The following is an 18,514-nucleotide window of genomic DNA, read 5'->3' on the forward strand; positions in this document are numbered from 1 at the left end:
ACCTTGTAGAGTGTTCAGTTACAAAGAAACCACCATGGAGATTTCGGTAATCAATATATGTGACCGGATTTGCGAAAAGGGGTCTTCCACAAACATCCAATTCCATAAACGTTGGAGACCATAACTCAGTGTTCAAGTAACATATTAACCTGAAAATTTCACCATGTATTCAGCTATATATAGTGGTGCTCACCACTGCCCAAATTTCAAGGCAATAGCTCTTTCCAATATGAAGTTATCAATTGTCAAAGTTGGCAAATTGGATGTGTGTGGAAGACCCCTTTTCGCAAATCCGGTCACATATGTATTATACAGCATATATAATTTGTACATTTACTGATAAAATATTTAAAGTACATCTACTTCATCTTTTCTTCTTCCTGTAGTAAAGAAAAAAACATAGGTTAAAAAAGTCCCAAAGCTGGCCATAGGCCGGCTTTGGGGTATACAAATACAAAAAGAAATGAAATCTAATCTAAAACAGCCAAGCTGTAAAAAAGTGTGCGGCCCTCAGAAAGGCTATGGTGAAAAAAGATGTGAAATCCAAGGTGGCGGCCAAGAAATGGCTGTGATGGTAGGTTAATGGTAAAAATTTTAATAATGACAATTTAGGTAAATTTTGTGAAGCGGCACAAAAATTCACCTGAATTGTCGTTATTAAAATTTTTACCATTAACCTACCATCACAGCCATTTCTTGGCCGCCACCTTGGATTTCACATCTTTTTTCACCATAGCCTTTCTGAGGGCCGCACACTTTTTTACAGCTTGGCTGTTTTGGATTAGATGTTATTTACAGTAAACTTTAATGATCTGTGCTAATTTTGCCTCACATGTACATTTTACAACTAGTCTATTCATCATTTACAACTAGCCAAAGGTCAGTTATAACTAGCTTTTTGGCCACAAATAGACCCCTTTTTTGCGGTACTCACATGTGGCTAGTATATGAAGGTGATGAACTATATGTAAATAAGGAAAGGAGTAGTAAGTCTAGTGAAAAGTAATAATGTTCAAGGATGTATGCAAGAAACTACCAATGTATCATGAAGAGTTTAATAACAAAAACTAAAGACAACATTACAATGACATACCCTGACATATTGCAGCTGATTGAACTGATACACCAACATTCCCTGAAAAACATTGAACATGTTTTTTGAAGTTGAGATATTCTTTTAACGTCACAGAAACACCTTTCTTCTTCATCACCTCAGAATGCTCAGAGCAAAAGGCATTTCCAGGTAGAGGTCCATTGGAGCATGTTTTAACATAATTTAGATTGTTGGAAAATGCATCTTCGCTTTTATCAACATCAAACATGCACACAGGGTAGTGCAATTTATTTCCATCAATGGCCCACAATTCTCCACATCCTACAGTTGAAAAATATGTGCTATATACATTAAACCAAATACATACTGATATATTTCTGACCTCATTTTTTGCATTCATCAGAGCAATTTTCATGTTTATAAACTGAATTGGCCCTTTTTATGTCTACTTCTTCCATGTAATTTTCTTGGGCTTGGGGTCCACTGAAAATATAACTACGGTGATTCTCTTCAGACAATTCTTTTTCGATTTGATGTGTCCACCAAGCACTTGCTACACTCTTGCGGTGCAGAAGCTGACTAGTCTGTTGCTCTTGGGAGTTATCTGAACATATGTTAAAAGGTTACAAATTGAAGAATGACTGAAAGTAAGTGCAATATAACAATAAGATGGAAGTTATAGAGTCCTATGAAAATCGTAGGATATATTCATTAATGTAAGTACATATGTGATGTAGTGGTGACAAAACCTAGAGGGTCTATTGCCTAGTGTGTGGTTGGAACTATATAATCTATATACATATACTGTATGCCACGCATATTTCACTATATCTTCTTACATACGTATGCTAGAGTATCCACCATACATATCTAAATTTGATACGTTTACAACCATTTCACACAGTTTTTTTAATCGATGCTCACTGCATGTATCAGGAAAGCTCAATTTTATAGTGGCAAGAGTGGGTGGAAGGATGGTATGACATTTTACAAAGCATAAAAATTAAAGCACCATTTTGGGAATCGGTATGGATAAGCCAAGTTATGAGCCAATTAGTACTCAAAACCAGCAACTCAATATTTAACACCGTGAAACTGTACAGCCACACAGCCATCTCTTAGTTGACATATAAGTCCCAGGCAAAGGGAGACCTCACACATTGAACTTATTACTTTATATATATTATTATTAAAATGCGACCGGGCCTGCAAAACACAGAGCGTGTGGCCACATAAAATTTGTCCACTTTTTATAACTTTGCTGACTCATAATTTCTTCTGTCATTTGGCTATGGCTAAGCAATGTTCATCACTTATTGTGAATTTAACTGGTCATGTAATGCAAGTTACAGAATGAAAATATTCTCTTCCAGCACTGAGATATGTTTTGTTCTGTGATGAGATTAGTGCATGCCAACATGCCCAATTTTCGCAGGTCCGGTCAGATATTTTATTTCATGTATTCATTTTGTAAAGCATGACGGTAAATTCTACACATACATTAAGCTCCAACTGTTTTGGAGATATATAGACCAGTATAATTGTCCTTTCAATTTTATTTCACAGGGTTCCATTATAATATTTTATTAACAGAGGATGTCCAAAATTTCTAGGGAATGCTTTCAGACCTTTAGAATGCCTGTTCCTACTGGATCATTGTCAATGTCGCAGAACTCACACTACTGTCTCCAAGACTGAGCCAGTTGACCAAGCTGCTCACATCTGTCAACAACACAGCAGCACCAATCAACCGATTTTTGTCCACGTTGCTACCCCAACTGCTATACTATTCCGGACAACTGCTGCAGCTTAACTGACCATGCAACTGGCCCCAGCCAACCAGGCTGCAGTTGGCCACGGTTTACAGCCAACTCACATCACCAACTGGTTACTTGACTGACTCAACCTACTGTATGATTATAGTTTTCAACTGTAGTTGTGAAGTAAGAACCAATCTCCTAGGCTTAACTTTGTCATTGTCACAGCAGCTTCTTCGCATCTGCATCGTTCACTACTCACTCAGTGGTGGGGAGTACTGTGGCAACCAGCTACCAGGTATTAGCATTTGCTTACATCAAGAAGCCATTGAAGCCTATATCTTCACATTATAGACCCAAATTTCTAGTAATGGTTCTGGTTTTCATAATGAGTTCCAGTGAAAATCTATATACCCCAGGAACTTGAGAGTTTGAAGCGAGGACCTGTTAAGTACACCAGTCTGCATTGATTGGGTTTTGCTGAAACATACACTGTATTTGCTATGTGAGGTAGCTCAAATCAGGCAAAATGTTTCATGCTGATCAAAATGGTACAAAATGGACCACCACTGTAAGTCACCTTATACGTACTGTAGTTAAACAACACAGATGCATACTGGTGCTGTTAATTTTCACTGAACAACTGATTAAATGATTGGAGATCATTGAAACTCTAATAATCGATAATACTAATTGATAATTGGCTTCCAAAAGTTTTACTGAAATGCACACCTATATTTGAAATTTTGAGTAGCTGTAAGAGCATGCTGAACAAGCTTATCACGATAAACTTAGCAAATCAGGTCTCAGCTATTTCATGTTTTTATCAATAAAGAATAGTTTAGCATACTCTGGCACAGATTTACTGTTTAAGAATTGCACCTTGATAGTAAGTATTTAATTGTACCGATTAACTGATTACGAACAATTATTTATGACCAATTAATTGGAGATACATTCCGTAGCTGCACAGCGCCAATGTACAAACAAATCATGTTACTATACTGTGTTAACATACCTACTGCATTTGCTCTCAAGTTTACACTGTTGTATTTCTTCAGAAAATACTTTAAATTAATATAATTGTAGTTATTGGTTTCCCTCATCCACTCATTGTATACTTCTGCAGATCCTTCAAAGCTTGTCCAGCAATGATGCCTGCATAATAATACAGTGTGCATTAAATTGTGCTAGCAATAATGAACTGCAGAAGCTACAATACTTCACATACAATTCAAATTTTCCAATCACATTTTTATACTGTACATATACAAAAGATTAAACTTTGGTTGGTTTTAAAGTATAGTCATGAAATAGCTACGTACTGTGAAATAATGTGACACATATTAAAGTTCATTTTGTGGAATACTAGTAAATTCATTGGTAAGTTTAAGGCTCTGTTTGCTTAAATATACCGCACATAATCATACTTGTTTAAAATATACAAGCGCACATTTGCACATTTGAGCTAGAGAACACAGCACACAAGCTAAGACAATTCACATATGATTTTTGAATAACACTGTATTGCCATAGTCAGCAAATTTACATGCAGGATTAACATAGCATGTGGACCCATAAACTAGCTACATAACCAGTGAAAGGTAGAATTTGTAATGTACAGCTTGATAACTTACCCAGCTGAAGCCCATTTTTCACACAGAGCTCTTTCGATATAGCAAACATTAGATGCTTTTACCAGGTCATTTTCATTGTCATAAAATCTGTATGAAACATGCACAATCAAGTATCTAGCATCATGATAGCTCACACTCTAACCTGTATCCGCCAAAAGTATCTCCACCAAATGAGTCGTACCTGTAGTTGATACCACATGACTTACATCTTAAAATAATCTTCTGGGCTGGGACAGGGCCACTAATCATATAACAGATGACAGTAATTGGATTGTGGTTGATATGCAGTGTTGATGAGCATTGCAGACATTCAGTACACTTAGGGCCAAGAAACTTGTTAACTGGTTTACCAAGTTTCATTGTTGCCTATAAAAGATTCATATCTGACATTTATTTAAAAGCACAAACTGATACTTACCTCCCACAGGATTCTTTCTGATGGCTTTCCACAAAGTTCTTTGGTGACAGATGGAAATGCATCAGCTTCTGCTAACAACTGGTTGATAGTAGAGACTTCATAACTAGTTGAAAAAATTGAATTCATTATGGTGCAAATGAGAGCAGCTCTGTGATGCTTGTAGGTTGTCGGCACATGTTGTGAAAGCTGAATGAGCAAAGTTGCTTGATCAAATTGTCCATTTTCCATTGAACCCAGTAGAAGCTTTTCTGAGAAATGGAAATAAAAATGTAATGATGTCTCCTGGCCTTACTGGTATTTATATAACTTATAATTAATCAGATCTGTGATGTCAACGGGCCAGGCAGAGGAGACTAGACACACATCAAAACCCTTACATAATGACAAAGTGATCATGAGTAGCAATTTCCTATGAGCAAACCACGGACAGTAGTGATGGTTTACACAGTTCTTATTGTTTTTCTTTTAGCTTATAGCTTTACACTGAACTTTTTCAATAAAGGATAAAATTAGCAACAAACAATTTAATTATATTTAAGCCTAAATGATGAAAATTAAAGGCTTTATGATTATTGCTAGTAAGCAGTTGGCTTTTGCAGTAATATCTGAGCTAAACCATCAGCATGCATTAGCATGCAGGTATTCCATGAGCTAAAACTGTATAATTACCTTGCTAGTTACAGACCCATGCTATAATGTACATAGATTAACACTATTCTATCATGTAGGATGCATATCTTCACTGTTTAATTGCAGTGCATAGTAATGAGTTAAACACAAAACCTAATGGTGTATGTTGTGATTTATATACCAGTGTATGAGCAAGAACATAAGCTAATCTATCCCAGAACAGCACATGGGACAAATACAAAGTAGATCAATATGTCTTTTTGTCCAACTCAGCATTGCCTGTGCTGATAAATTGTGGATACAAATGCTGGTTGATATGGGTGGGATTGATATATCGTTTGAGGTTAACACACTGGTACGTAAACACACTAAAGTTATTGTGGTTTGTTTTTTTCAGGAATGTAGCTCACCAATATGTTTTGAGGGCTCCATGCCAGGGCTGAAAACTGTAGGCCAAAACGTTGGTAGGTAAAACTGTAGTATAAAGGTGCTATCAAGAGAATGAGGAACTTCTTGATATAGGCATGGGTCATATAAGTAAAAGGTATTCTCTCTACAGTTAAGTGGTGAACATTATGAAATATTCATGGGTGAACATTATGAAATATTCATGAGTGTCCAGATCAAGCACCAAACTATTGACAAGAACTTAGCTCTATTTTTCCATAAATCTTTTCCTAAACCATGTTCTATACACTTACCAGGGCTTATTGAATTATAGCCTATAGCCTACGTCTGCTAAAGTAAACTAGCTAGCTAGCTACTGTTTAATCCATTGAATAGAATAGGCAAAGTTGTAACTCAGTGCTAGAATGGACAAAAACGGTGTAACAAAACATATTGAAAAGAAAAGGTGCAACTAAAAGGCTAGCCAAAACAACAAAAAAAAACATTTATTACCTGGGATTTGACCGACATATAATTTTACTTGTCAGATCTGTGTACTACCATCATGCTAATATGTGAAATGTGGTTAACTTCACTGTAAAAATTGTTTATGAATTCGAACGCATGAGTAGGTTGAACGAAATATAATTGTGGCTTATAGGATGAATTTATGCTGCACACTGTTGGGTGTGAATGACGAACAACAGCAGTTAGAAGCTTCATTTAAACATCAAGTTGTTCCTGTGCTAGGCTGTTGCACTTGAGGAGTCAAGCTATTTACAAACTGCATGGTTGAATGCAGAGAAAATCCTGAATCCCAGGCTATGTGGCTCCGGCCAGTAGAGGGATGTCAAGCATGATCACCACCTGGAAGTCTGCATGTGCTCATCACAGTTTTCAGTACATGTTTCTGACTCCCTGCTTTACAGGCTGAGTGAAGCCTCGGCAGGCAGCTTGATTACTGTGACTTGTTTCTTGTCCCGACCACGTCACCCTTTATCTGGATTACATCACCTTAAATTTTGATAACCTTTTAAAATTATAAAGAACTGTTGATAGGTGTTGAATAAGGTGAAGGTGGTGTTGATACACTCCACAGTGATTTTGAGTACCAAATAAAAATGACTCAAGCTCTAGCATGGCTGGATTGGCTGGGAGTGCCTCAGACACTGTCTTTGGGCAGCATTGTCAAACTTCAAAAGGTATCCAAAATCTAATTGCTTTAGATAACAGTTTAAGGGTGCTCTGTACAGTCCACTTATATGGCTTACCATGAAATTTAATTTGTTCTATAACTTTCCGTACTTTTTTACTGGATACAAGCTAACACTAGTACACAGTTTAGTCCAAACCCAACTGCTAAATTTGCTTTAGAACATGAGTTACAGTTTTTCCCTTTATACTAGAACTAGTCCTACAGTTTATGCACAAGAGCCTTGATACTTTTACGATACACTATGCTAAACAGCACAAACCATTGTGCGTTTTTATTTTTGTCTTTTAGCTTCTCATTCATCACATATTTATCTTTCGGGTTGACACTCCCAGAAATCCTTTTCTTTACTTCCATGTTATTCATCATCTGGACTTGCTATTTAAAAATGGCAAACGTTCTTCTTTGGCAACATTACTAAAGTAGGTTGTGTGAAAAGTTCATGTCCATTGGATTAGAAATGATGGAGTAGTTCTAATTTAAGTGAGAGGGTGTAGAATAGCAAGATGCGTGCTCTTGTTGCTATGGGATACCTAATTTATGGGTACTAAAATGTGTCAACATGTCACAGACTAATTAAGTGACCATAATATTTCTTTTAGTGCAAAACAGACTATGTCTTGGGAAGCCTTGTACAAACTGTACAGAGCACCCTTAACATGATTATTCTCTTGAATCTTCCTATACACTCTGTTACACAATTTTCTATAATGAAATGGCCATAAAGTTCACCAAAGCTCAACTCTGTGATGACACTATATCACAAATTTCAGAGTACTATTTATGTAGAGAATTGCATTGCATGGTTTTATGAAAACGTGTGTAATATTTGGGTTTTGCCATTCTATTATAAAGATCTCCCCGTAGAAGTGATTAGATCCCCTTTCCCATAAGGTGATAAGTCCCATACTCCGAGTTTATTAAACCTATTGTACGTATATACAACAGATTCTACAGCAAACAGTAAAAAATTATTTTGTATCATTTTATATTTTAATTACAGCCACAGTTTTGTCAGCAATCACCACATTCAGAGTCTTAGAACTTTCATTGGTAGTGCTGAGAGGAATCACCATGGTCTCTGTTACGCAAAGATAAATGATGACCTTTGGAGTCTGTATATCTTCGAGCTTGTACAGGCTGGAAGGCAAACATCTAGTTGGTCTATTAAGACCCTAGTTACTTGTCTTGGTAGGCAACCAGCTTCCTCTACATGGGTACTGGGACCAGATATCCAAGTCAATAGCTCAGGAGACTTGATTCCATTGGAAGACCAGAAATACTATTGGTTTGTATTTAGTTACCAATGCTGTATGACTAGCTCTGTATGAATAGTCAAAAAATATAATTTTAGAAGAGGTTTTCAAATAGCCATTCACATATAGAACTCATGAAATCATAATAAAATATGACTGTAAATGTGACTGTATATCAATCACATGGCTGTGTTTTGACACCAGAAATATTACCTATAAAACAGCTTGCTTTTAATGCATATCTGCCTGTAAATGATTGTGAACAATTTTCATTGTTTTAAATGTTTGAAGTATCTTTTAAAATTGCACTATATGCTTTCCTCAGTACTTCACTAAACACAAAAATTCCTATTAATTCAAGCACACCAATATAAGGGATTTTCAAAAATTTGGTAACAAATGTCAACATTGCATTTTAACTATCGTGTTATAGGTTAAAGTTTATTTGTATACTGATCATGATGATATAACATGAATAAATGTTTTATTTAGAATACAGCTTATACATGTTCTGACAGTAAAAACCAAGTGCTCTTCTTGCAGGTATTCTGGGTACTGTCATCATGGGACACAACTTCAAGAACTAAAAATTGAATTACCCCTTGGTACCAACTCTCTCGTTCAACTAATAACTGCTGAAAAAGAAGGCCTATCCAACAATTTTATCAGCTCATTCATTGCACATGCAGGAAGCCTAGTAGTTATTCATTCAGAAGCTCTGAAAGAGGTACAAGATGATTGTCCGATTATTCTTTGCTACAGCAAACATTCTGGAACAGGTATATAAAATAATTTCACTACAATGAATTGTATGCAGATAGCTATGCATATAAGCAAGCATGTTTATCGTGCTTAAAATATATCAAAATTACTAACTTATATTTTTGTATGTTTTAAGGGAAATCTACAACAGCTAAGAATATTTTGGGTACCTTTGGAGCTGCTCAACATGTATTCTCGGCAAGGTTGAGTACTGCCAGCATAGTTAACCATGCATCAATTTCAACGATACCTGTGGGTAAGTTTAGCTAACTTTGTGTACGGTAACAATCGGTATTCTGAGTACGTATATATAAATAGTGGTAGACGACATCAACAGTACAAAGAAGTTTGAAGAATTGACGGTAGAACTATTCAATGATTTTTCAACAACTACTATGCAAGGGGGGGAAACAAAGCACAAAGCAGGGATTATAGTCACTGCGAATACTGCATTTGCTGAAACACAAAGGTTAGCTCTAGTTTCACAATGTGTATAAAAACATGTATATATGCACGACCAGTAAAGAGATACCACCATGTATGTATGCATGCCTATGATCTACCACCAGAGTATGGCATACCCATATTTTTTTTTGTAGAAAAGCTCAAAGGATTGTCCATGTTCCTTTTTTCGAACCTTTGTCAATCCATGACGAAGCGAGGCAAATTGAAATTGAAGACAGCTACAATGACTACCGGAAAGCAGCTTCCAGTGCAATAGGCTATATTATAAGTATAAGAGATCGCCTATTGTCATCAAGGAACAGGAGATACATCGGTGAATTGTTGCTCCCTTTTATTTCAGTGCATTTAAGCAATGTCCACCATCGGACAAAGAAAGGCTATGCCCTTGTCCTTTTAGCAACGAAACTGGTAAGCGTGTTCTAACAGGTATTACAAACATTCAGCTTTGCAATTCTAGCTTTGCGATGAAATAGAAGGTGTTATAACATTTGAAGAAATTCTAGACTTTTTTGTGAAGAAATGGGCCCCCATTGTCAATGAACTACACAGTGCAACATCAGCAAATGATGTTGAAGAAGTGCTATGGGAGGTGCTTGAAGTTATTAGGGAACTTCCAACAAATGAAGTGAGAAAGCTGCAGATATGTATTATATTATCATTACGTGTATATATTTATAGGTAATACAGATGGTTCTTTCAAATACCTTCAAGAGGAAGACTAAAACATTATGTGTATCAATATATTGTCCAGTACTTAGAGAGCACCTAAATACCGAAGCAAAGAAACGACTTGAGGAAATCAAAGATGCTGTCAAACAAATGGGTGGGGAAAGCAACGGTGGATGCCGGTTTCTGAAATCCGGATGCAAGGACACCCGTTGTACCAGCAACAACACTTCCACTTGCAAAGGCGTGTTGCAAATACCCCGAACAAACATATCTGAACGATTACTAAGGCTGTTAGACTCAGGTACGTGATAAATTTTTCATGAATTGGTAATACATGTAGTATGTGTAATGTAACAATATACAGTATGCTACCCACACAAAGAACATCCTGGAGTTGAAGAAGAAACTGATACACCACAAATCACTGGTAGTATGTCGACCCGGCAAGTCACCATAGCTGAGTTGCTAGGTGATCCTAGGTCTGACACAGAAGGTAAGGTTGATGCACACTCACGTCATACTATACAATGTATGAATAGTAGTAATGAACCCTGTAACTCTATAACAGTAACATGACACACCTGTACTTATGTAGAACTAACAATTTAACACATAGTTTTAATTCTGATTGTTGCTAGATCCAGAACAATTTTTGGATAATATGGATTGGGATGATCTAGGTAATGTTAGTGCAAGTATTATAAGTCTTGCATATAATTCTTTTGTAGAGAATGATGGTGACTCACTTGGTAAGCTCAATTAACCATATGCTTTATGGTTAGATAATATATACTTGGACAACCTGGAGTGACATTAAGTTGTGCATAACAATCTAAGAATCTGTATGGAAGTGTTAAACTCTTTGGTTGTCTATCAGTAGGGAATATAACTATTTCAATTTAAACAGCTGTCTAATTGCTGCTCATGTTTTATTCAGTGTCAACAACTCTGCTAGCTGCCCCAGTAACTTTGGTGCCACCAATAGTTCCATCCACTAGTGGTAAGATGACTTTATTTTTGCATACACAGCTTTCTAACTGTTACCGCTCGTGTTTTACTCAGGGTCGACAACTCTGTCAGCTGCCCCAGTAACTTTGGTGCCATCGTTAGTTCCATCTGCTAGTGGTAATATAACTCTGTATTTGCAAATGCACAACTTTCTATCTGCTAATGCTTGTGTTTTATTCAGTGTCAACAATTCTGCCAGCTGTCCCAGTAACTTTGGTGCCACCTACTAGTGGTAAGATGACTTCATATTTGTATACTTTCTATTTGCTGCTCGTGTTTTGCTCAGGGTCAACAACTCTATCAGCTGCCCCAGTAACTTTGGTGCCACCATTAGTTCCATCTACTAGTGGTAAGATGACTTTGTATTTGCATACACAGCTTTCTAACTGCTACTGCTCGTGTTTTATTCAGTGTCAACAATTCTGCCAGCTGCCCCAGTAACTTTGGTGCCACCAATATTTCCATCCACTAGTGGTAAGATGACTTCATATTTGTATACTTTCTATCTGCTGGTCATGTTTTACTCTGTGTCAACAATTCTGCCAGCTGCCCCAGTAACTTTGGTGCCACCATTAGTTCCATCTACTAGTGGTAAGATGACTTTTTATTTGCATACACAGCTTTCTAACTGCTACTGATCATGTTTTATTCAGTGTCAACAACTCTGCCAGCTGTCCCAGTAACTTTAGTGCCACCAACAGTTCTATCTAGCAGTGGTAAGATGATTTAATATTTGTCTATACAGCTTCCTAACTTCTGCTGCTAGTGTTATACTCAGTGTCGACAACTATGTCAACTGTCCTGGTGCCACCATCTACTAGTGGTAAGATGACTTTGTATTTGCATACACAGCTTTCTAACTGCTACTGCTCATATTTTATGCAGTGTCAACAATTCTGCCAGCTGTCCCAGTAACTTTGGTGCCAACAATAGTTCCATCCACTAGTGGTAAGATGATTTCATACATGTATTTGTATACTTTCTATCTGCTGCTCGTGTTTTACTCAGGGTCAACAACTCTGTCAGCTGCCCCAGTAACTTCGGCGCCACCATTAGTTTCATCTACTAGTGGTAAGATGACTTTGTATTTGCATACACAGTTTTCTAACTGCTGTTGTCCATGTTTTATCCAGTGACAACTCTGTCAGATGTCCCAGTAACTTTGATGCCACCAATATCTCCATCTACAAGTGGTACTATGATTTAATATTTGTATGTAAAGTTTTCTAACTGCTATTGCTCGTGTTTTATTTAGTGTCAACAACTCTGCCAGCTGTCTCAGTAACTTTGGTGCCATCAACAGTTCTATCTAGCAGTGGTAAGATGATTTAGTATTTGTCTACACAGCTTCCTAACTTCTGCTGCTGTATTTTACTCAGTGTCAACAACTATGCCTACTGTCTTGGTTCCGCCAATAGTTTCATCTACTAGTGGTAAGATGATTTTATATTTGCATACACAGCTTTCTAACTGCTACTGCTTGTGCTTTATTCAGGGTCGACAATTCTGCCATATGCCCCAGTAACTCTGACACCACCAATATCTCCATCTACTAGTGGTAAGATGATTTAATATTTATATGAACAACTCTCTAACTGTTACTGCTTGTGTTTTATTCAGGGTCGACAATTCTGCCAGTAACTTTGGTGCAACCTACAGTTCTATCTACTAGTGGTAAGATGATTTAATATTTGTCTACACAGCTTTCTATCTGTTACTGCTTTTATTTTATTCAGGGTCGACAACTCTGCCAGCTGTCCCAGTAACTTTAGTGCCACCAACAGTTCTATCTACTAGTGGTAAGACAATCGGATACAGCTTTCTAACTGCTACTGCTTGTGTTTTATTCAGGGTCGACAATTCTGCCAGCTGTCCCAGTAACTTTGATGCCACCAATACTTCCATCTACTAGTGGTAAGATGATTTAATATTTGTGACCCAGTCTGCAAAAAGGGCTCCTACAGCCTTTCCAAATATCCAAGTTTAACAAATCATTACTTGTGCTCGACTTAACCTTTCACCTTGTAATTACATTCACAACTAGTGCTATGTTAGGAGTGTACACTGACCAAATTGTAGACTCGTATCTTATTCGCCAGCCAAGTTATGGGTTATGGTGTTTACATAGTTGAAAAGGCTATAAGAGTCCTTTTCACAGCCTGGGTCATGTTTGTATACACAGCTTTCTAACTGCTGCTGCTCATATTTTACTCAGTGTCGACAACTCTGCCCAATGTCCAAGTAACTTTGATGCCACCAACAGTTCCATCTACTAGTGGTAAGATGATTCAATATTGCTTTCTAGCTGTTACTGCTTGTGTTTTACTCAGTGTCGACAACTCTGCCAAATGTCCCAGTAACATTGATGCCTCCATCTACAAGTGGTAAGATGATCTTATACTTTTGTAGACAGTCTCCTGTTTATATTTTATACAGTGTCAACAACTGTACTGGCTGCATCAGTTTCAGTAGCACCCACAATTCAATCAGCCAGTGGTAAACTTATAGTTTATAAGTATATAGCATGGTATCGTGGTGCACAGCTGTATCATTAATATAATCAACACAAAAATACTGACCTGTCTTATCTTACAGTTTGGTAGTCCTCTATATTAGGGACTGGAAATATACAGGGTATTTATGTGGTCTATTAAAAATATTAACAACAAAAAATAAACCAATCTTGATTTTCTTTGCCGTACTACTGGGTAGGTGTCATAGCCGAAATAAAGGCTATCAAAATGCTTCTCAATCTTTCCAATATGTTTTGAATATTAAAGATTACATTGTATCTCACTACCTTTCTGATGCATTGATAAACTGGCTAAATTATATCTCTTAAAATATTTACAGAAACTTTCCAAACTTTGTTAAAGATAGATCTGTGCATTTTAGGATTGTCTTTCCTTTTGTCCTTCAATGCCCATCAGTCAGGCACATAATTGTCACAGTACATACCTTCTGATTTTCAGCAATTATACTTTCATTGATTTTGTGGTATTGATGTGGGTGGTCTGTGTAAATAGACCTGCCTATAGCATTGATACAATCATATGCTAAATTCCAAAAAAGCAATGTGCAGCAAATAACATTGACTATGTAATAATAATGTTATTGTATAGTCTATGCAAAACTCAAGTATTATTTATCCGTCCAACAAATCAAATTGAAAATGTTACATTAGTAAATACCAGGGAATAATGCGTACTGTTTAGTAAAAAAAGGACATATTAATTATTTCCTTTGTACATTAGCAAAAATTATGGGTGGATTAAGGGGGGAGGGCTAAGCCCTTTCCTAATTTCTGTCACCCTAATAGAACAGTCAGGCACAAATGCTTCTGAAATACCCAATCTCCTGACACTATATTTTCAACTGGGGGTTTACTACCGACATAAATTTTGGACAACCCAACTTTGACAACATCGATATCCTCCTTTGAGCACCACACAGTGCAATGAAACATGACACTCAAGATATATTTGTGCTATATCTTTTGTTGAATGCAATGTATCTTAATATAGAGTGTGTTAACCACCTGGGCAGACCAGGGCAGTCACTGTTATGTCAGCTGTGGTCTTGGGTTTACATTACAGGTAGCCATAAATAGCATGTGTTGAAGTTACGCAGTAGATCAAGCTTAGAAAGTGTGGTTTCAATAAAGTTCTATTGTTCTCCACTACGTCAGAGAGAGCTTGCTCATAATGATTTTCTAAGCTGTTCAGACTCCCTCCTAACTCATCACAGCTTCCTTTAAAACAAATATGATATATGATTAACAGATTAAAGTGATGATGCAATAAACCACTGAATATCAATGAATATTAATAACTTCCCTATATGGTTTAGAGGTTAAAAGTGTTTGTGGATGGCTTAAATCACTAGTGTCACACCCTTCAGTGCTTATAAACTCTTGATATTATGTCCCCGTATACATACAAAATTTTGAGATTGCTTGAATTTTTATTCCTAGAAAATAACAAAAAAAAACAGGATTTAGACTATGCTGTACAATAGAAAAATCACCCATAGTATCAGCAAGAACACATTCGGGGCGATTATGTGTGCTCCTGGTATCACCAATTCTCAAAAATAAAACCACGAAAATGCTGAATTACCAATCTGTGAAAATGACACACTCTATATATACATACGGTATACCTGTACTATTAGTTACACAGCAACATTCAGGTTGCATCTCCTAGCCTGTATGTAGGGTCTATGATCAACACTTCTATCAGGTCACTGTTCAGCTCACCCCCCCCTCCCATTATATTTCACAAAATACCTGTTTACCTACCTATCCAACATCTGGAAGAGTAAACATGTGGCAAGACATGTGTGGCTTTAGTTTGTATTGTTTACCATTGTCAAGCCACAATATACTTCAAACTTTGTGCCTAAGGCCCCTAATAGCTGCCAGGTATAGGATAAAAGCCAGTTAAATCCCAGCGGCGGATCTAAATGGGTTTCGGTAGTTTCGACCGAAACCCCCTTTCAAAAGCCTACTTAGGTGGCACCACCCATTGCATTAAGTACAGATCGATATACTTAAATAGTGCAGTCAGCTAACTACTATAATAGAGCAATCAGAACAGCAACTTAGCCACAAATTCAGTTACGTAGCTAGCTTGTTTACTCACAATTTAAGTAACTCAAAACTGTTCTAAATTTCAATCTCAGAAATCTCAGAAACTCTAAAGTTTTCTTGAGCCATGTCCTTCGATACTTCATTATTTTTAAACAATTATTTTACGTTCAGAAATCCCCTTTAAAAAATCTTAGATCCGCCACTGAATCCCACCAGCACTCATAGGATATTTTCTTAGTTATAACACCTCAGCCTCATTGCACTCAGCTTTGGTTAATAATGATATTCTACTTGTGGTTATAGGTTTAACTATAACTGAAGAATCTGTTAAAGAATCTACACATATCTTCTAGATTAACAACATGTGACTATTAAAAATCCTTTGGTCATTCATATTAAAAGCTTGAATTATGTCTTTTTTCACTCTTGTTTTTAGAGTCATGTTTCAATTCTTGAACACTGCTACAATACTGCAGTTTCTATTCTCTTTACTGAAAAAAAATATGGCAATGATAGCTCATGCATAAATTAAAATTCATTTTTGTTATACTACAATAAAATCACTGCCTTGGACAAATCACAGAAACTTCACACACATTCAAAGCATGACTATCTCTCATTAGACAATGGTATGCAGTGTTTCCTTTGATGTGTGTTAGTGTATTATTCACAAAGACATTTGGTAGCAGGTCTCTTATTGGTAAGAGACGTGGCCTTGTTTACAACCACAGTGAGACCCATAATAATACAATTAGCTGTTGTGGACACTTTATATTTTGCACATTTGCACACACCAAGCGATTGTGAACACAATTGTAAAGAAGAGATCACACTAAGGTACGCTTGCTTTCTGTTGGCTGAATCAATCATCGTGGTAGCAGGCTAATAACTAAGCCATATAATTCAGTGGTTATAGCATACACAGCCATATGGTAGCCATTCATCAATCTGTAATACTAGCTAGCTTGTCTGGCATTCCCATTCACTACCATTCTCCCCACATCCCAGACACTTCAAGCCTAAATCAGTACAAACTTTATCAAGTAAAACTTTCCAATAGCACTTTATGGTTTTGCCTTACAATGTTGCGAATACCCTAGCACTAGAACCGTGACTAAAACACTTTGGTAATCACAATATGAACACTCTGTACTAGCTCACTGTCTGCTTGCCATTGTCCACTTATACACTCGTAGTGGTCTCTTCACGAATTTAAAAAAATCCACTGGTGACATAAATAATTATCTCAGCTATGCCTTGGTAATTATTGACATCATCTCAGGTTTTTAAATTGTCTAAAACACCTACTACGAGTGTCTAACTATTACTTGGACGCTGTGTCTAATCTCCACTTTGAATATAATTATGATTAATCTATGTTTATGGTTTAACTGTACTCTATGTTATGTGCTACATGAAATTCACTGATTTTGTGTGCTAATGTGAAACTGGATCGTCTAATATTCTAATGTAGGCTCTTCAAAAAGGAAAAAGAAGAGAGGCAAAGTTGAGCCATCAAAGGATATTTGTCCTCCGGATTATTGCAAACGTAAAGGAAAGAAGCTTGCAATGATGTGCTGCAATGGTTGCGACCAGTGGTTTCACTGTGTCTGCCTGTCTACAACAATACGAGAAGCACAAAAGCTTCCATCATGGTACTGCCCTATGTGCAAACAATAATAGTTATAACAGTTAATAGTTATTTGTTTGTATTTTGCTAATCAAGTATGGTCTGCATTAAACATAGAATAACTGTACCGGATAGTTTGTTCTTACCTGGCCTGGGGAGAATAGCACTTAGCGGTCAACAATATTCATACTGTTTTAAACTCACTTTCCAGATCTCAAAGGGTTTCAAATACTTAACAAAATAAGGGTATGTAAATGGAAAGCCTTACAAATTATTAAACAGTATTGATAAAACATCTGTATATCAGGATTTGTATTTATAAAACAGTTGATATCTATCTGCATAGTGCATGATAAGCCAATTGAAATGTAGATTTTAACCATGTTGATATCATTTACCAGACATTCTTAAAGTAGTTTAGGTATCCCCATGCAATACATGCAAGTAGCATAGTCCATGTTGTTTTGTAAATATACAATGGATTAATCATATGCTCAGTGTGCTTTATTTGGAGGAAATGAGAATTTATGCTGGTACTATGAACCAGTGTTTAATCTAGGGTTGTTAGGAGGGGAAGTTTTCCCCTCAGTTTCCCCCTCTAAAATTGGAGTGACAACTACCCAGGGGCACTGTTTATATACAAAATGATGTCAGAAGTGCTCCCAGGTTGATTTTTAGATACCGAGTTTAAATAACTAAATTATCCTTGGCACGAATTGGACAAGTGTAAAAATGTTGTTAGTTTTGGTCTATTTTTCAGACATGTTAGTTTGTAGTGGCCATTGAACTCCAAAAATGATGGGCAGTGTGTGTTAACTTGGACACCCCCAAAGTTCCTAACCCCCCCCCCCCCAACAGAGAACTGTCCTAGATTAAACAGTGCTATGAACAATACATGAAAGTGCATTGCATGGGTGATTTTTTTCTCAGAACCAAATCCATTCAGCTACTAAGAATATTATAATCGTACAATCAATTATGCATGCAGTTAAAAATCACACCAACATCAAAACATCTTAACTACTTATACTCTCAAA

The 18,514-nt window shown here is 36.7% G+C and overlaps 3 protein-coding genes and 1 long non-coding RNA gene across 4 annotated transcripts in view; 2 read left to right on the forward strand and 2 right to left on the reverse strand.

Annotated features, from left to right (window-relative positions):
* LOC136261104 (uncharacterized) overlaps nucleotides 1-18,514 on the reverse strand; it is a 39,531-nt gene that overhangs the window by 13,828 nt on the left and 7,189 nt on the right. The window lies entirely within an intron of this gene.
* LOC136261102 (uncharacterized) lies at nucleotides 1,438-5,470 on the reverse strand. Its single transcript, XM_066055072.1, has 5 exons — nucleotides 4,867-5,470; nucleotides 4,591-4,814; nucleotides 4,449-4,535; nucleotides 3,830-3,969; nucleotides 1,438-1,658 (listed from the first exon to the last, which is right to left on the reverse strand). Exons 1-5 carry the CDS (start codon nucleotides 5,092-5,094, stop codon nucleotides 1,438-1,440), a joined length of 900 nt encoding a protein of 299 aa, XP_065911144.1. The 5' UTR covers nucleotides 5,095-5,470.
* LOC136261557 (uncharacterized) lies at nucleotides 5,683-7,537 on the forward strand. Its single transcript, XR_010703945.1, has 3 exons — nucleotides 5,683-5,839; nucleotides 5,894-5,960; nucleotides 7,388-7,537. It is a non-coding gene; the product is annotated as an uncharacterized lncRNA (long non-coding RNA).
* On the forward strand, nucleotides 9,063-17,591 carry LOC136261103 (uncharacterized). The gene is made up of 30 exons (XM_066055073.1): nucleotides 9,063-9,131; nucleotides 9,251-9,370; nucleotides 9,433-9,583; nucleotides 9,714-9,987; nucleotides 10,037-10,204; nucleotides 10,258-10,549; nucleotides 10,613-10,741; nucleotides 10,887-10,928; nucleotides 10,977-10,997; nucleotides 11,186-11,248; nucleotides 11,311-11,373; nucleotides 11,438-11,488; nucleotides 11,543-11,605; nucleotides 11,668-11,730; nucleotides 11,803-11,847; nucleotides 11,910-11,972; nucleotides 12,023-12,079; nucleotides 12,142-12,204; nucleotides 12,265-12,327; nucleotides 12,390-12,449; nucleotides 12,512-12,574; nucleotides 12,636-12,689; nucleotides 12,752-12,814; nucleotides 12,877-12,930; nucleotides 12,993-13,055; nucleotides 13,108-13,170; nucleotides 13,472-13,534; nucleotides 13,587-13,640; nucleotides 13,693-13,752; nucleotides 17,322-17,591. The coding sequence occupies exons 3-30, from the start codon at nucleotides 9,510-9,512 to the stop codon at nucleotides 17,525-17,527; spliced, it is 2,397 nt and encodes a 798-aa protein (XP_065911145.1). The 5' UTR covers nucleotides 9,063-9,131; nucleotides 9,251-9,370; nucleotides 9,433-9,509; the 3' UTR covers nucleotides 17,528-17,591.

Source organism: Dysidea avara, chromosome 7, assembly GCF_963678975.1.
Source record: "Dysidea avara chromosome 7, odDysAvar1.4, whole genome shotgun sequence".
Taxonomy (NCBI): domain Eukaryota; kingdom Metazoa; phylum Porifera; class Demospongiae; order Dictyoceratida; family Dysideidae; genus Dysidea; species Dysidea avara.

Coding starts and splice junctions, on each gene's coding strand:
- LOC136261103 (XM_066055073.1), top strand. CDS start 9,510: ATGCAAGGGGGGGAAACAAAGCACAAAGCAGGGATTATAGTCACTGCG. Junction 10,205..10,257: donor GGGAACTTCCAACAAATGAA/GTGAGAAAGCTG, acceptor ATATATTTATAG/GTAATACAGATGGTTCTTTC. Junction 11,731..11,802: donor AATATTTCCATCCACTAGTG/GTAAGATGACTT, acceptor CAATTCTGCCAG/CTGCCCCAGTAACTTTGGTG.
- LOC136261102 (XM_066055072.1), bottom strand. CDS start 5,094: ATGGAAAATGGACAATTTGATCAAGCAACTTTGCTCATTCAGCTTTCA. Junction 4,815..4,866: donor CAGAAAGAATCCTGTGGGAG/GTAAGTATCAGT, acceptor AATCTTTTATAG/GCAACAATGAAACTTGGTAA. Junction 1,659..3,829: donor CTTGAGAGCAAATGCAGTAG/GTATGTTAACAC, acceptor ACATATGTTCAG/ATAACTCCCAAGAGCAACAG.